Source organism: Chiloscyllium plagiosum, chromosome 23 (assembly GCF_004010195.1).
Source record: "Chiloscyllium plagiosum isolate BGI_BamShark_2017 chromosome 23, ASM401019v2, whole genome shotgun sequence".
Taxonomy (NCBI): Eukaryota; Metazoa; Chordata; class Chondrichthyes; order Orectolobiformes; family Hemiscylliidae; genus Chiloscyllium; species Chiloscyllium plagiosum.
In genome coordinates this window covers 8,261,346-8,277,944 of record NC_057732.1, presented here as the reverse complement: position 1 = coordinate 8,277,944, position 16,599 = coordinate 8,261,346, and the positions used below count along the sequence as shown (strand labels likewise).

The window sequence follows — 16,599 nt, the reverse complement described above, 5'->3', positions numbered from 1 at the left end:
TAAAACACTGTATGCCTTCTTAACAACCCTGTCAACTTGGGTGGCAACTTTCAAGGATCTGTGTACCTGGACATCGAGATCTCTCTACTCATCTACACTACCAAGAATCTTACCATTAGCCCAGTACTTTGCATTCCGGTTACTCCTACCAAAGTGAATCACCTCACACTTGTCCGCATTAAACTCCATTTGCCACCTCTCAGCCTAGCACTGCAGTTTATCTATGTCTCTCTAACCTACAACATCCTTTGTCACTATCCACAACTCCACCGACCTTAGTGTCGTCTGCAAATTTACTAACCCACCCTTCTACACCCTCATTATAAAAATGACAAACAGCAGTGCACCCAACACCAACCCTTATGGTACACCACTGATAACTGGACTCCAGGATGAACATTTCCCATCAACCACCACCCTCTGTCTTCTTTCAGCAAGCCAGTTACTGATCCAAACTGCTATATCTCCCACAATCCCATTCCTCCACATTTTGTACAATAGCCTACTGTGGGGAACCTTATCGAATGCCTTGCTGAAATCTACATACACCACATCAACCGGTTTACTCTCATCTACCTGTTTGGTCACCTTCTCAAATAACTCAATAAAGATTTGTGAGGCATGAGTTACCCTTCACAAAACTGTGCTGACTATCCCGAATCCAAATTTTTTAAGATGATTATAAATCCTATCTCTTATAACCTTTTCCAACACTTTACTAACAACTGAAGTAAGGCTCACTGGTCTATAATTACCAGGGCTGTCTCTACTCCCCTTCTTGAACAGGGAATCACATTTGCTATCCTTCAGTCTTCTGGCACTATTCCTGTAGACAATGACGATTTAAAGATCAATACCAAAGGCTCGGCAATCTCCTCCCTGGCTTCCCAGAGGATCCTAGGATAAATCCCATCTGGCCCAGGGGACTCATCTATTTTCACATTCTGTAGGATTTCTAATACCTCTTCCTTGTGAACCTCAATCACACCTAGTCTAGTAGCCTGTATCTCAGTAATCTCCTCGGCAACATTGTCATTTTCTAGAGTGAATACTGTCGAAAAATATTCATTTAGTGCTTCCCCTATCTCCTCTGACTCCACACACAACTTCCACTACTATCCTTGACTGGCCCTAATCTTACTCTCGTCATTTTCTTATTCTTTAAATACTTATAGAAAGCCTTAGGGCTTACCCTATCTGCCAACAACTTCTCATGTCTCCTCTTGGCTCTTCTGAGCTCTCTTTAGGTCTTTCCTGGCTACCTTGTAACCCTCAAGCGCCCTAACTGAGCCTTCACATCTCATCCTAACATAAGCCGCCTTCTTCCTCTTGACCAGAGATTTCACTTCCTTTCATAAACCACGGCTCCCGCGCTCTACACCTTCCTCCCTGTCTGCCAGGTACATACTTATTTAGGACACACAGGAGCTTTTTCTTGAATAAGCTCCACATTTCTAATGTGCCCATCCCCTGCAGTTTCCTTCCCTATCCTATGCTCCCTAAATCTTGCCTAATCGCATGTTGCAGGAGGTTGCGGGGGGGGAAAACAAAAAAAAAAATTGTTGCACAGGGTTGGGGGCAGGGCCTCACACGCTGTGTGCTGCTGTAGTCTCCTGAACAGGGAGCAGACTTTAAAAACTCTGAGCCCCAGAGGAAAGGCAGTTAAATCAATTAACCGAATAATCGATTATCCAAATGAAATAGTGCCTGCCCATCACATTCAGATAATACAGGTTCCCCTGTATTTAGAAAAAAAATTGTTCCCATTATTGCAAACAAGGGGCCATATATTTCAGATAGCTGTCAAAAAAAACCCAACTTTTTTATTAATTTAAGTAGTTAGGAACAGACTTCCAGAAGATGTGGTGGAGGCAGGTTCAATTGGAGGCTTTCAAGCGAGAATTGGATTAATATCTACAAAGGAAGAGTTGTAGAGAGATGGTGGAGGAGGGAGATTAGGTGAATTGCTCAAGGGCCAGCACAGACACAAAAGGGCCGAAAGAACACAACATAGTCGACCATTCTGTGATTAGGCTAGTAGATCATCTCAGACAGAGGCAAAAACTAGATTCTATTCTGTTTTATCCTTTTGTCATCGTACTAAACTTATAGCTATCTTTTTTCTCCAATTGAGTGTTAAGAAGTCAAAAAGGTACACCAGATGAGGTGCAACCATAGTTTAATGCAAGTTCAGTATAATTTCTTATTTTTCACATCTATTCCTCCAAAAATAACCTCATGTCTGGTTTTGCTATTATGAGCTTAAGGACCAAGTTGGAACTGTGCTCTCAGAATTCTAAGCATTGCAAACCTAGTTGATCTGTATTTTCTAAGCAATGAGTATTTACTTTCATGTTCTTTACAGAATGTAATACTGGAATTATCTATGTTGAAAATCATTTCCTCGCTCCTGCTTTCAAACTCACTTGCAGCGAATGGCAATGGGTGCTACCCATGACCTAGGTATAAAGAGATACAGGTCCCTTTTGTACATTATTTAACATTTCCCATTCACTGCATTTCATGTTCTTCCTTTCTGTTTTCTTATCAAATGAAAAACTTCATATTTAACCACATTATACTGCATCTATGCATTTGCCTACTCTCTCAACTCGTCTGAATCACCCTGAAGCTTAAAATAGAAATCAGCAACTTCTGCAAGTTTAAATTATTAATAAAATGTGAACAGCAGTAACCCCAGAGTTATGGAACCCCACTTACTGCAACTCAATAACTCACTCTTTATCTCTACTCCCTGTATTTTGTCTACCATTTTGCTGCTTCTCCCAATTCCACCTGCCTTGGTCTTATTTACTAAACTGATGTGTGGTACCTTATCCACAGCCTTTCAGATATTGAGGTAGGATTATTTATGACATCTATTCCCCTGGTTACATCAAGAATTGACTGAGGTTGGTCAAAATTGACATCTGGTGGCCTTCCTCCTACTCCCTCCAAGTCATAATTGTCCAACCCATACAGCTCACTTCTACCTCCTTCCCAAAAATCAACGAACAGGACTACCTGGGCAGACCCACTGTTTCTGCTTACTCCTGCCCCACAGAACCCATAGAATCCCGACAGAGTGGAAACAGACTCTTCAGCCCAACAAATCCACACTGACCTTCTGAAAAGAAACCCACCTAGACCCATTCCCCTACCTTATTACTTTACATTTACTCCTGTCCAATGCACCTAACCTACACATCCCTGAACACTACAGACAATTTAATGTGGGCAATTCACCTGACCCGCACATCTTTCGGTTTGTAGGAGGAAACCCACCCGGAGGAAACCTACGCAGACACAGGGAGACTTTGCAAACTCCACACGGGCAGTCACCAGAGATTGGAATCAAAGCCGGGTCCCTGGTGCTGTGAGGCTCTTCCTCCCTCGACTTGGTTTTTTCAACCCCTTGTCCAGTTCCTGCCCACTTCCATTCACAATTCCCCTGATACTTTACGTAAATTTTAGAATTTCCAGTTTGCGGGCTCCAGCCGCTTCCCCTTTACCGCAGATGTGCACTCCCTTTACATGTCCATCCCCCATCAGGATGATCTCAGGGCTCTCTGCTTCTTCCTGGATAAGAGGCCTGAACCACCCCAATCCACCACCACCCTCCTTCTGCCTGGCCAAGCTCATCCTCACGCTGATCAACTTTGCTTAAATCCCCTCACTTTCTTCAGGTCAAAGGGGTGGCCATGGGTACTCACTTGGGCTCCAGTCATGCTTGTCTCTTTACGTGGAACATTCCTTGTTCCAGTCCTATCCCAACCCCAGCTCTCAACTTTTCCCTCTCTTTTCAGAATTGGAAAAGGTTATCAATTTTGCTTCTAATTTCCAACCCGCTCTCACCTTCACCTGGAGTCCATCTCAGACCCCTCCCTTCCTCGACATCTATTTCACTTCTGGGGAGAGGCCAGCCACCCAATATCTAGAACAAACCAACTGGCTCCCACAGTTACCTTGACTATACATCCTCACACCCTGCTTTTGGTAAAAACTCTATTCCATTCCCCCAGTTCTGTCTCATCTGTTCTGCTAACACCAACTTTGATAAGGGAGCCTCCGAAATGTCCACCTTCTTCCTCAACTGAGGATTCCCCAGCACTGTAGTTGTCAGAGACCACAGACTTCCACACTTCAGCCCTCACCCTCTCTCTTCCCTCCAATAGTGATAGGCTCCCCCTGGTCCTCGCCTACTAACCCCTCCCAGCTTCTGCATCCAGAGAATCATTACCTGCCATTCCCACTACCTCTATCAGATGCTACCACCAGAAACATATTCCCCTCCCCTCCTTGGTCAGCCTTCCACAAGAAGGTTTCTGCAGGACATCATAGCCCTCCACTCCCAACACCCTTACCCCCTCCCCCACCCACAATAGCACCAACCCCTGCAACCACAGAATGTGTAACACCTGCCTATTTACTTCCTCCTCAGTATCCAAGGTCCCAAACACACTTTCCTGGTGAAGCAGTGCTTTACCTGCACTTCATCCAATCTAGTCTACTACACTCCCCGCTTACAATGTGGTTGCCTCTAATTTGGGGAAATGAAGCATAGACTGGGTGACCACTTTTTGCTGACAGAATGTAGGTGTTTCACAAAAAAATGACCCTCAGCTTCTAGTTGCCTGTCACTTCAACACTTACCGGTCACTTATTCCCTGGTTAAACTTCTGAGTCAGGCTTGCTGCAGTGCTCCAGCAAAGCTCAGATAAGCTGCAAGAACAGCACCTCATTTTCCACTTCGGAACTCTACAGCTTCTGGACTCAATATCGAGATCAACAATTTTAGGGCTTGAGAATGCTTCTTCTACCCCACACACAAAGCCTTGTTATCACAATATTATTTACAACCATCGTTAGCCACTAACAGCCCCAATTAGTAACTAGTATTCTTCCTCCTGGGATGAATGTTATCCATTCCTTTGTCTGTCCAACTATTCTTCTCTCTTTTTGGGCTCTATCCCCATCTATCATTTATTCACACCACCTCCCCTCAAACCATTTTCTGCATAGAAATCAACATTTTCCTAGCTTCTGTCAGTTCTGAAGGATCGCTGGACCAGAAAGGTTAATTCTGACTTCTCTCTACAGATGCTGCCAGACTTATTGAGTCTTTCCAGTAATTTGTTTTTGATAGCTCTTCACCTTGTTAGCTGATTTTATCTTCTCTCCTTCAATAATGACTATATCATTCATCATGGCAATGTTACCAGTTAGTTCACTGAACATTCATTTAATAAATTATCTTCCTCATTAAATATCAGTAGGATGTTAGCTATTCAGCAGACGGGCATGCTTATGGCATTCCCCTTCTTGCCACCCTGAATACTTACCCTTTAGCCTCTTGTTCTGCTTTGGCATCTTTCATCCAGACAGCTATTAATTAACTTTCCCACACCACATCCCAATTCCTTGTAAACTATAACGCCTCGAATTCTTTAAAGAACTTGGATGCAATTCAACCTGAAGTTATTTAAATATTTATTCCTTTTTCTAGGAAAAAAAGGTAAGTGCTGTTATCATTTTGACTCTTCTGATGTCACAGCAATTGGTGTCTCTCTCGGTAGACAGCAAAACAGCTTTTTAAAATTTCACATCTCAATGGATACTCCCTCAAATGGTAGATCCTCTCTATGCCTATCAGTCATGTGAGTTAACACTGACTACGACAACTGGAGTTACACACCCTCTATTTTGTAAAACCTACCTGGCTGCTCGAGACAGCCTTTGCCCTGGTATGAGTGGTTAATACATCCTTTGAGGCTTTTATTCATGTCTGTATATAATATTGGCTAACCCCTCCAATTACACAGCCCCCTTCTCACTACAATATTCCTATTTGGATCTCTGCCCATCCAATTCACAACAAGCTGCTTCCTAAGCCATTATGCTTAGTTGCACATTGCAGCCACTCTCCCTCTAGTCTTTATCCTGTCAGGTACTGAGTACATCATGCGCGTGAGGAGAAGTTAAAGGCAGATGCTCTTGTCCAAGGGTCTGCTTTTCAGCTTCTTAATGACATCCTCTCCTTCCTAGACTTGTGCTTTCCTCAGAGGTGACTTCTAGATAATGCAAACTTCCCCAAAACTCTCCCTATTCCCTTATATTATCTCGGAGTGCTTCAAACTCGAGTCATTCCAGCTCCATCATTTGAGCTGCAGCACGTGACAGACATTTCCTAAAGATATGGGAATCTGGGGAGAAATAAAGTCCTGTTGTCTACAAACCACAGTGCCAGCAGATAGCTTCCATTACCCTCTCTAACCTTCATTTACTTGCTTATTGATAACAAAATATACAAGATTCTTAGAGGGCTTGACAGTGCAGATCCAGAAAGGTTGATTCCCTTGTGACAGAGTCCAGAACTGGAAGGCATATTCTCAGCAGAAAGCGGTTGTACTTATATGACAAATGAGTAGTAATTTCTTTCGAGAATAATCGATCAGCAGAACTCTTTTTTTTGCAGAGGGCTGTTGAGGCTGGGTCATTAATTAAATTCAAGACTGGACAGACATTTTGAATCCGTGAGGGTTATGAGGGAAAAGTAGGAAAGCAGAGTTGACGATTATTTAGACCAGCCCAATTTCACTGAATTTCAGAGCAGGCCTGATGGGCCGAATGGTCTATGTCTGCTCCTATGAATCAAAATTAGATTAGATTAGGTTCCCTACAGTGTGGAAACGGGCCCTCCGGCCCAACAAGTCTACACCGACCCTCCGAAGAGTAACCCAACCACACCCACTTGCCTACCCTACATTTACCCGAATAACGCACCTAACACTATGGGCAATTTAGCATGGCCAATTCACCTGACCAGCACATCTTTGCACTGTGGGAGGAAACCAGAGCACCTGGAGGAAACCCACACAGACACAGGGAGAATGTGCAAACTCCATACAGACAGTCGCCCGAGGTGGGAATCGAACAAGGGTGCCTGGCGCTGAGAGGCAGCAGTGCGAACCACTGAGCCACCAGGCCGCCCCAATTATAGATAACTTCTGAAGAAAACAAGTTGTAAATTTGAGAAAACAATGCATAAAGTAAAATGATGCAGTAAAATCTTCAAATGAATAAAACTCAAACCTAATTAACAGATCTATCTTTCAATTCTGAAGTAATCTGGCAAAATAATTACTGATCCAGTCAGTTAACCAGCTCACCTTATCAAGGAGGTTGTAAAAGTCAGCATTGCCAGCACAGAGGTACCTGCCCAGTAACGTGGCGTGAGTAGTGAAGATTGTTGCAATGGGGTACTTTCGGATTCTGCTCAGTATGAGCCCCACTCCAGCCTGCCATTCGTGAAACTGGGCAATGATGTTTGGTTTGCCGTGGAACTGATCAGTAAGCTGGTAAACAATGGAAATCATCTTGACATCAAATAAATAAACAGGCATCAGATGTAAACACTGGGTGAGAATCAGTAAGCCATCTTGTAGATGCCAAGATTAAATAAAAATCATGCAATCATAGTAAAACAAAAACATTAACAGGAGGAATCCCTCTCATTACAAAACCTGAAAGCAGAGTTTGTACAGTTAGGATGGATTCCTACTGATTGAGAAAAGCTTTTGTGAACATTTCACATAATATTATAACCTGGCTGGTTACAACAGCCTTTTAAATTTCTAAACTAATGAGGGAATGGGTAAAGTGTATGATTTGGTGTTATTCTAACTTGCTCATGATTCACCACAGCATATTGTCAACTCCTTCCAGAGTGGTAGGCAACACCAGCAAGAATTCAAACTGGAGGCTACTTATTAATTTCAAAAACAAAAAGAATGCCGGGCTGTCAGATGATATTTATTTAATATGCATTAAATAAAAAGGTTCTAGAGCTCGATTTGCCAAGGTCTAACCCAAGTGGAATTGCAATGAATTTTGAGCTGGTGATTTCATGTAGCCCAATGGAAATTCTCTTTCACTTCACAAACTACTCATCCTTTTGGCTCGAGACAAAGAGAGTTGACCAATATAACCAATAATCCAGGAGAGCATGCTACGGACACATTCATCAGGGTAGGAGCTAAACCCGTTCCGTGGTGCGGAAGGAAGGAATGGGAGAGAAAATTTATGTTATGTTATAAAGGTTTGATGTTGGAATATTTTGCACTAATTCACAATATTGCAAGAGTCTCAGATATGTAACAATTGAAGCATTAAATCAAGTTGCAAAATGGTATTAAGGTCAAATGTACCTCTTTCAAAAACAAGGCAGTTAAGGAACCAAAGATTACAGCATCATTTGATTCACTGTCATAATGAGGTATGCCAATGTGGCAAGTATCCCAAAATTCTCCTTTCCATTTGTCCAGATTCCAGGCTGCGGAGCTAATGTCAAACAACAGCACATACGGATTACCTTCTATTAGCCATCTGCCGAAGCAAACCTGAAAGCAGAGATTGTACAGTTAGGCTCCTACTGATCGAGAAAGGCTTTTGTGAATATTTTGCATAATATTATAACCTGGCTGGTTACAACAGTCTTTTAAATTTCTAAACTAATGAGGGAATGGGTAAAGTGTTGGAAAGGGTTAAAAGAGATAGGATTTATAATCATCCAGAAAGGATGAAATTGATTAGGGATAGTCAACATGATTTTGTGAAGGGAAGGTCACAAACCCGATTAATTTCTTTGAGAAGGTGTTCAAACAGGTGGATGTGGGTAAAGCAGTTGCTGTGGTGTATATGGATTTCAGTAAGACGGTTGATACGGTTCCCCACGGTAGGCTATTGCATAAAATACGGAGGCATGGGATTGAGGGGAATTTAGGGTTTTGGATTAGACATTGGCTAGCTGAAAGACAGTGGTGTTTGACGGGAAATATTCACACTGGAGTTCAGTTACTAGTCGGGTATCGCAAGGATCTGTTTTGGGTCCACTGTTGTTCGTCATTTTTATAAATGAACTGGATGAGGGCATAAAAGGATGGGTTAGTAAATTTGCAGATAACACATTGGTTGGTAGAGTTGTAGATAACGCTGAAGGATGTTGTAGGTTACAGAGTGACACAGATAAGCTGCACGGCTGGGCTGAGATGTAGCAAATGGAGTTTCGTGTGGGAAAGAGGGGTGATTCACTTTGGAAGGAGTAACTGAATGCAAAGCATTGGGCTGAAGGTAAGATTCTTGGTTGTATAGATGAGCAGAGAGATCTTGGTGTCCAGGTATACAGATCCTTGAAAATTGCCACCCAGGTTGATATGGCTTCTTAACAACCCTACGGTGTGTTAGCTTTTGTTGGTTCTGAAACTCAATCCCACTACCATGAGATCATGCTGCAACTGTACAAAACTCTGGTTATGGCTACATTTGGAGTACTGCGTACAGTTCTAGTCACTGCATCATAGGAAGGACATGGAAGCTTTGGAAAGGGGTCAGAGGAGATTTACTAGGATGTTGCCTGGTATGGAGGGAAAGGCTGAGGGACTGGAGGCTGTTTTCATTAGAGACATGATGATTGAGAGGTGACTTAATTGAGACATATAAGTTAATCAGAAGGTTAGATAGGGTGGACAGTGAAAGCCTTTTTCCTCAGGAGACATAGCGTTAAATTGAGGCGTGATAGATATAGGACCAATGTTAGAGGTAGTTTCTTTACTCAGAGTAGTAGGGGCATGGAACACAATCCCTGCAACAGTAGTAGACTTGCCAACTTTAAGGGCATTTAAATAGTCATCGAATAGTTGTATGGATGATAATGGAATAGTGTAGGTTAGATGGGCTTCAGATTGGTTCCACAGGATGGCGCAACATCGAGGGCTGAAGGGCCTGTTCTACGCTGTGATGTTCTATGAAATGGTACAGTGGCATAGTGATGTTATGGCAATTGTAATCTAGAGGTGATGACATGTGGCCTAGAGCGAGAGAGCGAATCTCATTGTGGGCAAATTAAGTTCAATTATTAGGTTTATTATGAAAAAATGTAAATTGTTTTTAAAAAATATCTGCCTCACTAGTGTGCTTCAGGGAAGAAAGCATGCCATCCTTATATGATCCGGCTGCAAATATACAGCAATGTAATGGATTCTTAACTGCTCTCAAAAATGACAGAGTAAACCTTTCAGTTTCATCAAACGGCTCTAGAAAGTAGAGAGAAGTCACAAAAAAAACTACAATTCAAGAGTCAAATACCTGTTCAGCATCACAATCTAGCTTTGATAAAACTAATGGCATTGATAGCATATAAATCAATGTTCACATATGGAAGTACTTCAGAGAGGCTAGTCCTTACCTGAAATCCCTGGAATTTCAAAGAATCTATGGCCTTTTTCACAGCTGCGTTATTTGGCTCACATACTTCCACTTGCGTCTTCACATTATGTTCATAATATGGGCCAATTAGCACATAGTTTTCTCCCCATTCATCTGCTGTCACTTTAGCCTTTGTCTGGATTACAGTATAGATACCTCCAACTGAAAGCAAGTGTGACAGTGGTTTAATTAGTGCTTTGTATAGCATTAGCAAGAAGTTTCTATTTTGGTTCTCCACTCCCTATTACCTGAACTTGAATGCGAGCACTGTGTGATTTATGTATGAGGACACTCCAAATTTTTTTGTGCTGCAGAATCTCCAATTCAGTGAGATTGAATTGTTCTATTCATCCTGCTAAAAGTGTCTAACCTCCCATTTTCCTCACATTATACTGCATCTGCTACATATTTGCTCAGTTGCCGAGCATATCTATTTCCTTCTGTCTCTCTCATTACTTGCTTCGCCATCTATTTTTGGGCAATCTGCAAACTTAGCTACGGCACATTCACACATATATATTATAAATAATTGTGGTCCCAGCACCAATCCCTGTGGCACTCCACAATTTAAAAGTGGATACTTCAGGCTGCCAAGCAGTAACCCAACACTGGCTTCTAATAGTTAGCTATAGATTGCTTACATCTCCAATATGGCAATGGACTAAATCATCTGCCCAGTATATTGATGCCATACTCCACCATGAATACTGATACCAAGTGCACAATCTTCACCTTTTTCCACTGAATTTTCAACTTCACAAACTGATTTATAAGTCACAAATCTTGCCTTCAACATCCTCCTGTGATTTTACTCCACCGTTCCTCAGCAATCTCTTTTAAACATGTGTTAGCACTTATCTGAGGAGTGGCAGGTGGAGTTTAATATAGATTAATGTGAAGTGTTGCATTTTGGTAAGGCAAATTAGGGCAGGACTTATACATGATTTGGAGGTGCCGGTGTTGGACTGGGGTGTACAAAAAGTTAAAAATCACTCAACATCAGTTTATAGTCCAACAGGTTTATTTGGAAGCATTAGCTTTGTGAGCGCTGCTCCTTCATTGTGGACTCCATAACCACCTGAAGCAGCAGTACTCCGAAAGCTAGTGCTTCCAAATAAACCTGTTGGACTATAACCTGGTATTGAGAGATTTAGGACTTACACATACAGAGATAGGGTCCTGGGGAGTGTTGCCAGATCAAGAACTTTGTGGTGCAGGTTCATAGTTCCTCGAAGGTGAAGTTACAGGTAGACAGGGTAGTGAATAAGGTATTGATACAATTGGTTTATTGGCCAGTGCATTGAGTATAGGAGTTGGGATGTCATGCTGAAACTGTGCAGGACATCAGTAAGGCCTCTTACAGTCAGATCTACTATAATGCACCTTTCATTATCACAAATTCACTGTGAGAAAGGAGACATGTTTCTAAAATGCAAACTTGTAAAACATGTTGACTATGAACGTAAGTTTGCTTGCTGAGCTGCAAGGTTCGTTTTCAGATGTTTCATCACTACACTAGGTAACACCATCAGTGAGCCTCTGGCAAAGCACTGGTGTTACGTCCTGCTTTCTATTTATTATAATTCGTCTCCTTCCTATCGGAAGGATGTTATGAAACATGAAAAGGGTTCAGAAAAGAGTTACAAGGATGTTGCCAGGGTTGGAGGGTTTGAGCTATAGGGAGAGGCTGAACAGGCTGGGGCTGTTTTCCCTGGAGCAAAGGTTGAGGATTGACCTCATAGAAGTTTATAAAATCATGAGGGGCATGGATAGGATAAACGGACAAAGTTTTTTTTTCTCTGAGGTGGGGCAGTCCAGAAGTAAAGGGCATAGGTTTATGCTGAGAGGGGAAAGATATAAAACAGACCTAAGAGGCAACTTTTTCATGGTGAGTGTGTGGAATAGGCTGCCAGAGGAAGTGGCTGGTACAATTGCAACATTTAAAAGGCATTTGGATGGGTATATGAACAGGATGGGTATGGAGGGATATGGACCAGGCGCTGGTAGGTGAGACTAGATTGGGCTGGGATATCTGGTCGGCATGGACGGGTTGGACTGAAGGGTGTTTCTATGCCGTACATCTCTATGACTCTATGAAGCGGGACGTAACATCATGGTGACAAAACGTCTGAAAATGAACCTTCCAGCTCAGTGAGCAAACTTACATCCAGAATCTCAACCTGAGCTACAAATCTTCTCCAAACTCACTAATGTGTTGACTATAAAGCGATTATATTGCCAACACCAAGTTTTATTTGTATAGCACGATTTTTGTTATCATGCAAGGTTGTACAGCAATGCGACTATTGAGTTATAGAAGAAACAACTTATGTTCAATTCTCATCTCCCTGTTAAAAAGATGTTACTAAACTTGAAAAGGGTGCAAAAACATTTACAAGGATGCTATCAAGTTTGAGGAATAGGGAGAGGCTGAATAGGTTGGGGCTGTTTTCCCTGGAGTGTCAGAGGCTGAGGGGTGACCTTATGGAAGTTTATAAAATCATGAGGGGCATGGATAGGGTGAATAGCCAAGGTCTTTCCCTCCAGTGTAAGGGAGTCCAAAAGGTTTAAATAATAGGGCAAAGATTTAAAAGGGACCCAGGGCAACTTTTTCACACGGAAGATGTATGTATGGCATGTGCTGCCAGAGGAAGTGGTGGAGGCTGGTACAATTACAACATTTAAAAGGCATCTGGATGGGTATATGTCTAGGAAGGGATATGGGCTAAGTGCTGGCAAATGGGACTACATTAATTTGAGATATTCTGTCGATATGAACAAGTTGCACCAAAGGATCTGTTTCTGTGCTGTACAACTCAATCACATAGCTATGACAATCCAAAGTAATGTACTCTACTCTATCTGCCCCATTCTGCTCATAGTGACCATACACAATTCAGAGGAGCCCCGACAGTAAATCTAGCTTGATGATCTTCAAACAAAAAACAACTCCCCAAAAGATTCAAGATCCACATTTTTACCACTCATTTACACCACCCTGTAAAAATGCTTGTGTACTCAAGGAGAGCTGAAGTACTTTATTGCATGGCAAAATTAGCATTTTACATCTTCATTACCAATAAGGTGAAACAATTCAAAATTACCAGAGGACAAAAATAAAGTACAAAAAGTTAATTAATACCAATAGCAAATTGAAAATTAGGTTTTGAGACCAGTGGAAAACTTCCAGCCTAGAGTATGAATTGGATATTTGCAGCCCGTGTAGTACTCTCCGTCTATACAAAAGAGATCACATAATGCAGCAGAATTGATCCATCGTATGTTCTTAGAGATCATAAATGAGACCATAAGATAAGAAATAGGAACAGGAGTAGGCTCGAGCCAGTTTTAGCATATTGCGCCCATAGGTGTTAGTGAGTGTTGAGAAATATGTAGCTCAGGTGGAGGCTCTGGATGGAGGTTTGCTCACTGAGCGGCAAGGTTTGTTCTCAGATGACTGGTCACCATATAAGGCAATATTATCAGTGAGCCTCTGGATGAAGCCTATACAGGAATAGGCTGTTAACTCCCTGAAATCTTCTCTGCCACTCTCTAACATTCCTCACATCCACCTTCCAGCCCTTTCCCCATAGCCCTTAGTTTCCGATTCATCAAGAATCAAGGTTATAAAAAAATCCCAAAGACTCCCAACCCGCAGAATAAACTCTCCTCAACTCAGTCTTAAATTCTGAGATTATGCCCTCTGGTCCTAGACTCCCACACGAGGGGAAACATCCTCCGAGCGTTTACTCTGTTAAGCCTCTTAAGAATCCAATATGTTTCAACAAGATCCGAGTGAACGTTTTCTGAACTGCCCCTAATATCTTTCCTTAAACAAAATGGGGCCAAAACTACTGATAGTACTCCAGATGTAGTCTCACCAGCACCTTATAACTAGCAGTTCTCAGTCCCGACATTTGTAGAAAAGAAAAGTTAAGTTTTCCAGTCAGCAGAAGTTACCAGAAGAAGAGCAATGACTGGGAGCTTCCCCAATGACAGACCAACGCTCCAGTTTGATCTAGAGTGTGGAACACTCCCTGTCCAGGATTTGCCAATGTCACAGTCCAGCCGGTTACCAAGTCTGCCTTCAGGCAGTTGCACAAAGGAAACCAAATGAACCTTGGTTACACCTTCCTGGGAAGGCAGAAACAAAACTAGCTGTGTCTTCTCTCCCATTAATAGATCCCACTGAAGTGAGTGGAACTGGACTGACACCTCAGATCTTTTCTTCTACTCAGTTAGACTACACTCAACGTATTCCAGTTCTTCAGGCCTGAGTTCCACCTGCCATTGGTGGGTTCAAACTGCTCCATTGGCTCCTGAGACTTATTTCCATTTTCCCCAATTGAAATACTCAACACTTGCCTGGAAGGTGGGAGCTGCAAAAACACTCAGGAAGCTCAAAATGCTATCTTGGCTAAAGCAGCCTGATCCACCATCTTAAACATTTACATCCAACACCACTGGCAGTAGTGTATATTACTATCTACAAGATGCACTACGGCAATTTGCAAAGGCTTCTTTGATTGCATCTTCTAAGCACACGATCTCTACCATCTAAAAAGTACAAGGGCACCAGAAATGTGGGAATACCACCTCTTGCAATTTTCCCCTCAAGCCATTATCATTCTTACATAAGAGCTACATTGCCTTTTTATTGTCACTGGGCGAATAGCCTACAGCTTTCTTGATAAAACCGCTACTATACTTTTCCACCACAGAATGCAGAAGTTGAAAGTAATAGCTCAGTTTTTAATCAATGTCATTTAGGAAGAAGCAATAAAATTATGGCCTTGCACAACACTCTCACCCAACAAATGAATTAAAACCAAAGAGAAGCACCAGGCTGAGCAGTAGCAATGTTTACTCTATCAACTACATGTATTTTGCTGGTGAAATCACGATTCTTCCCTCACCTAGTTCCTTGCGCCAACTGGACTCCTCGATGGACCTCCATTTTCTCTCAGCTCTTGGGGTGCCATATCTTCTGAATAGGAACCTATTTCTCAACTTACCCCCCCAGGTCAAACCCCTCATCCCAATTCCTGGTTTCCTCTCTTGAATTAGCACAGCTTTTATTTGTGGTGCCAAACTGCTCCCATTTCCAATGCAATACAAGCATCATGCATTGGGTATTGCCAGCAACTTGGCTCAGAACAAACTCCTGAAGAAGGGCTAATGCCCGAAACGTCGATTCTCCTGTTCCCTAGATGCTGCCTGACCTGCTGCGCTTTTCCAGCAACACATTTCCATCTCAGAACAAACTCAGTCAATGTATTATCGGAGATCAAGTCTGATTGTAATATGCTAATGAGAAATCACAAGTAGTGACACTGTCACACAATCTTGCTGTCTCAGCCTTGTGCCAAGATTATAACATAGTAAAACACTTCCTGAATAAAGACAGTGCTATCCTTACTTCAGCAGACCCTCTAACACCACAAGGCCAAGAACCTCTGAACATTCAAAATAGAGGCAAGGGCTTTAAATTTTTGATTTTTAAAAGGAAATTGTCAATTGCAATTCTGAAACAGTAGATAGTCTCAACCCATGTGATTCACCAATGTAAAAAAGATCTCAAAGCCTAAATAGGTACATAAATTGTTAACTTGTTTTCAGGATGTAAGGATGGGGCTGACTTGGGATTTTCTGAAGCAATTTTTCAGCCCCCAAAAAGGGCTATAGACTTAAAACGAGAGGGGCATTTAGCAGTAATTCAGGGTGCACTTATTCCACATGGAAATCTCTCTCTCTCTCCCATGAGGCTGAGAATTTTCAAAACAGATTTTAACAGCTTGCTAGTTAATTGCACTTAAAACTGAAGTAAATGGGATTGAGGTAGGCATATGATACGACTGAATGGACAGGTTTCACAATAGTCTGCAGGAATTCACTGATCTACTCTGTTCCAATGATTCAATTATTTGCAACACAGTATTTAAAACAGAAGATCATTCGTTTTTATTTGGAAAAAAAAAGGCAAACTCAATCTTCAGGAGAATTAGAAGTCATAGATACTGTTTTAGGCTTTGGGGAACCCTGTTCTAGTGTATCCGAAGTTTTAAATAAAAGCGAGGGAAAAGGAGGATGTAATTTTGTATGGAACAATTCTGCGTTTTCTAAATCAAACCGCTGCAGCTCCCCCCCAACCCCGTCCCCCGGCCCCATTCGCAAAGAATGTCAACTGGACAGAAGTTAATGAGCAACTTGGAGAAGGTCAAAAGGTCCAGAGAGCTGATAACACAACGGGGCAGCGAAACTAAAGGTTAACTCGAAGGTTCCCCACCCCAAAAGAGACCAAGCTAAAGTGGCTCGTTCGGAAATTAAGCGGTCCTT

The 16,599-nt window shown here is 42.1% G+C and overlaps 1 protein-coding gene across 1 annotated transcript in view; it reads right to left on the bottom strand.

Moving 5' to 3' along the window:
- The window catches only part of gys2 (glycogen synthase 2), a 46,365-nt gene that overhangs the window by 29,376 nt on the left and 390 nt on the right, over positions 1-16,599 (bottom strand). Inside the window, exons 2-4 of the mRNA XM_043713433.1 lie at positions 10,244-10,425; positions 8,208-8,399; positions 7,170-7,355 (exon numbers count right to left, since the gene is read on the bottom strand). Coding sequence (XP_043569368.1) covers positions 7,170-7,355; positions 8,208-8,399; positions 10,244-10,425 — 560 coding nt within the window. The remainder of the gene's footprint in view (positions 1-7,169; positions 7,356-8,207; positions 8,400-10,243; positions 10,426-16,599) is intronic.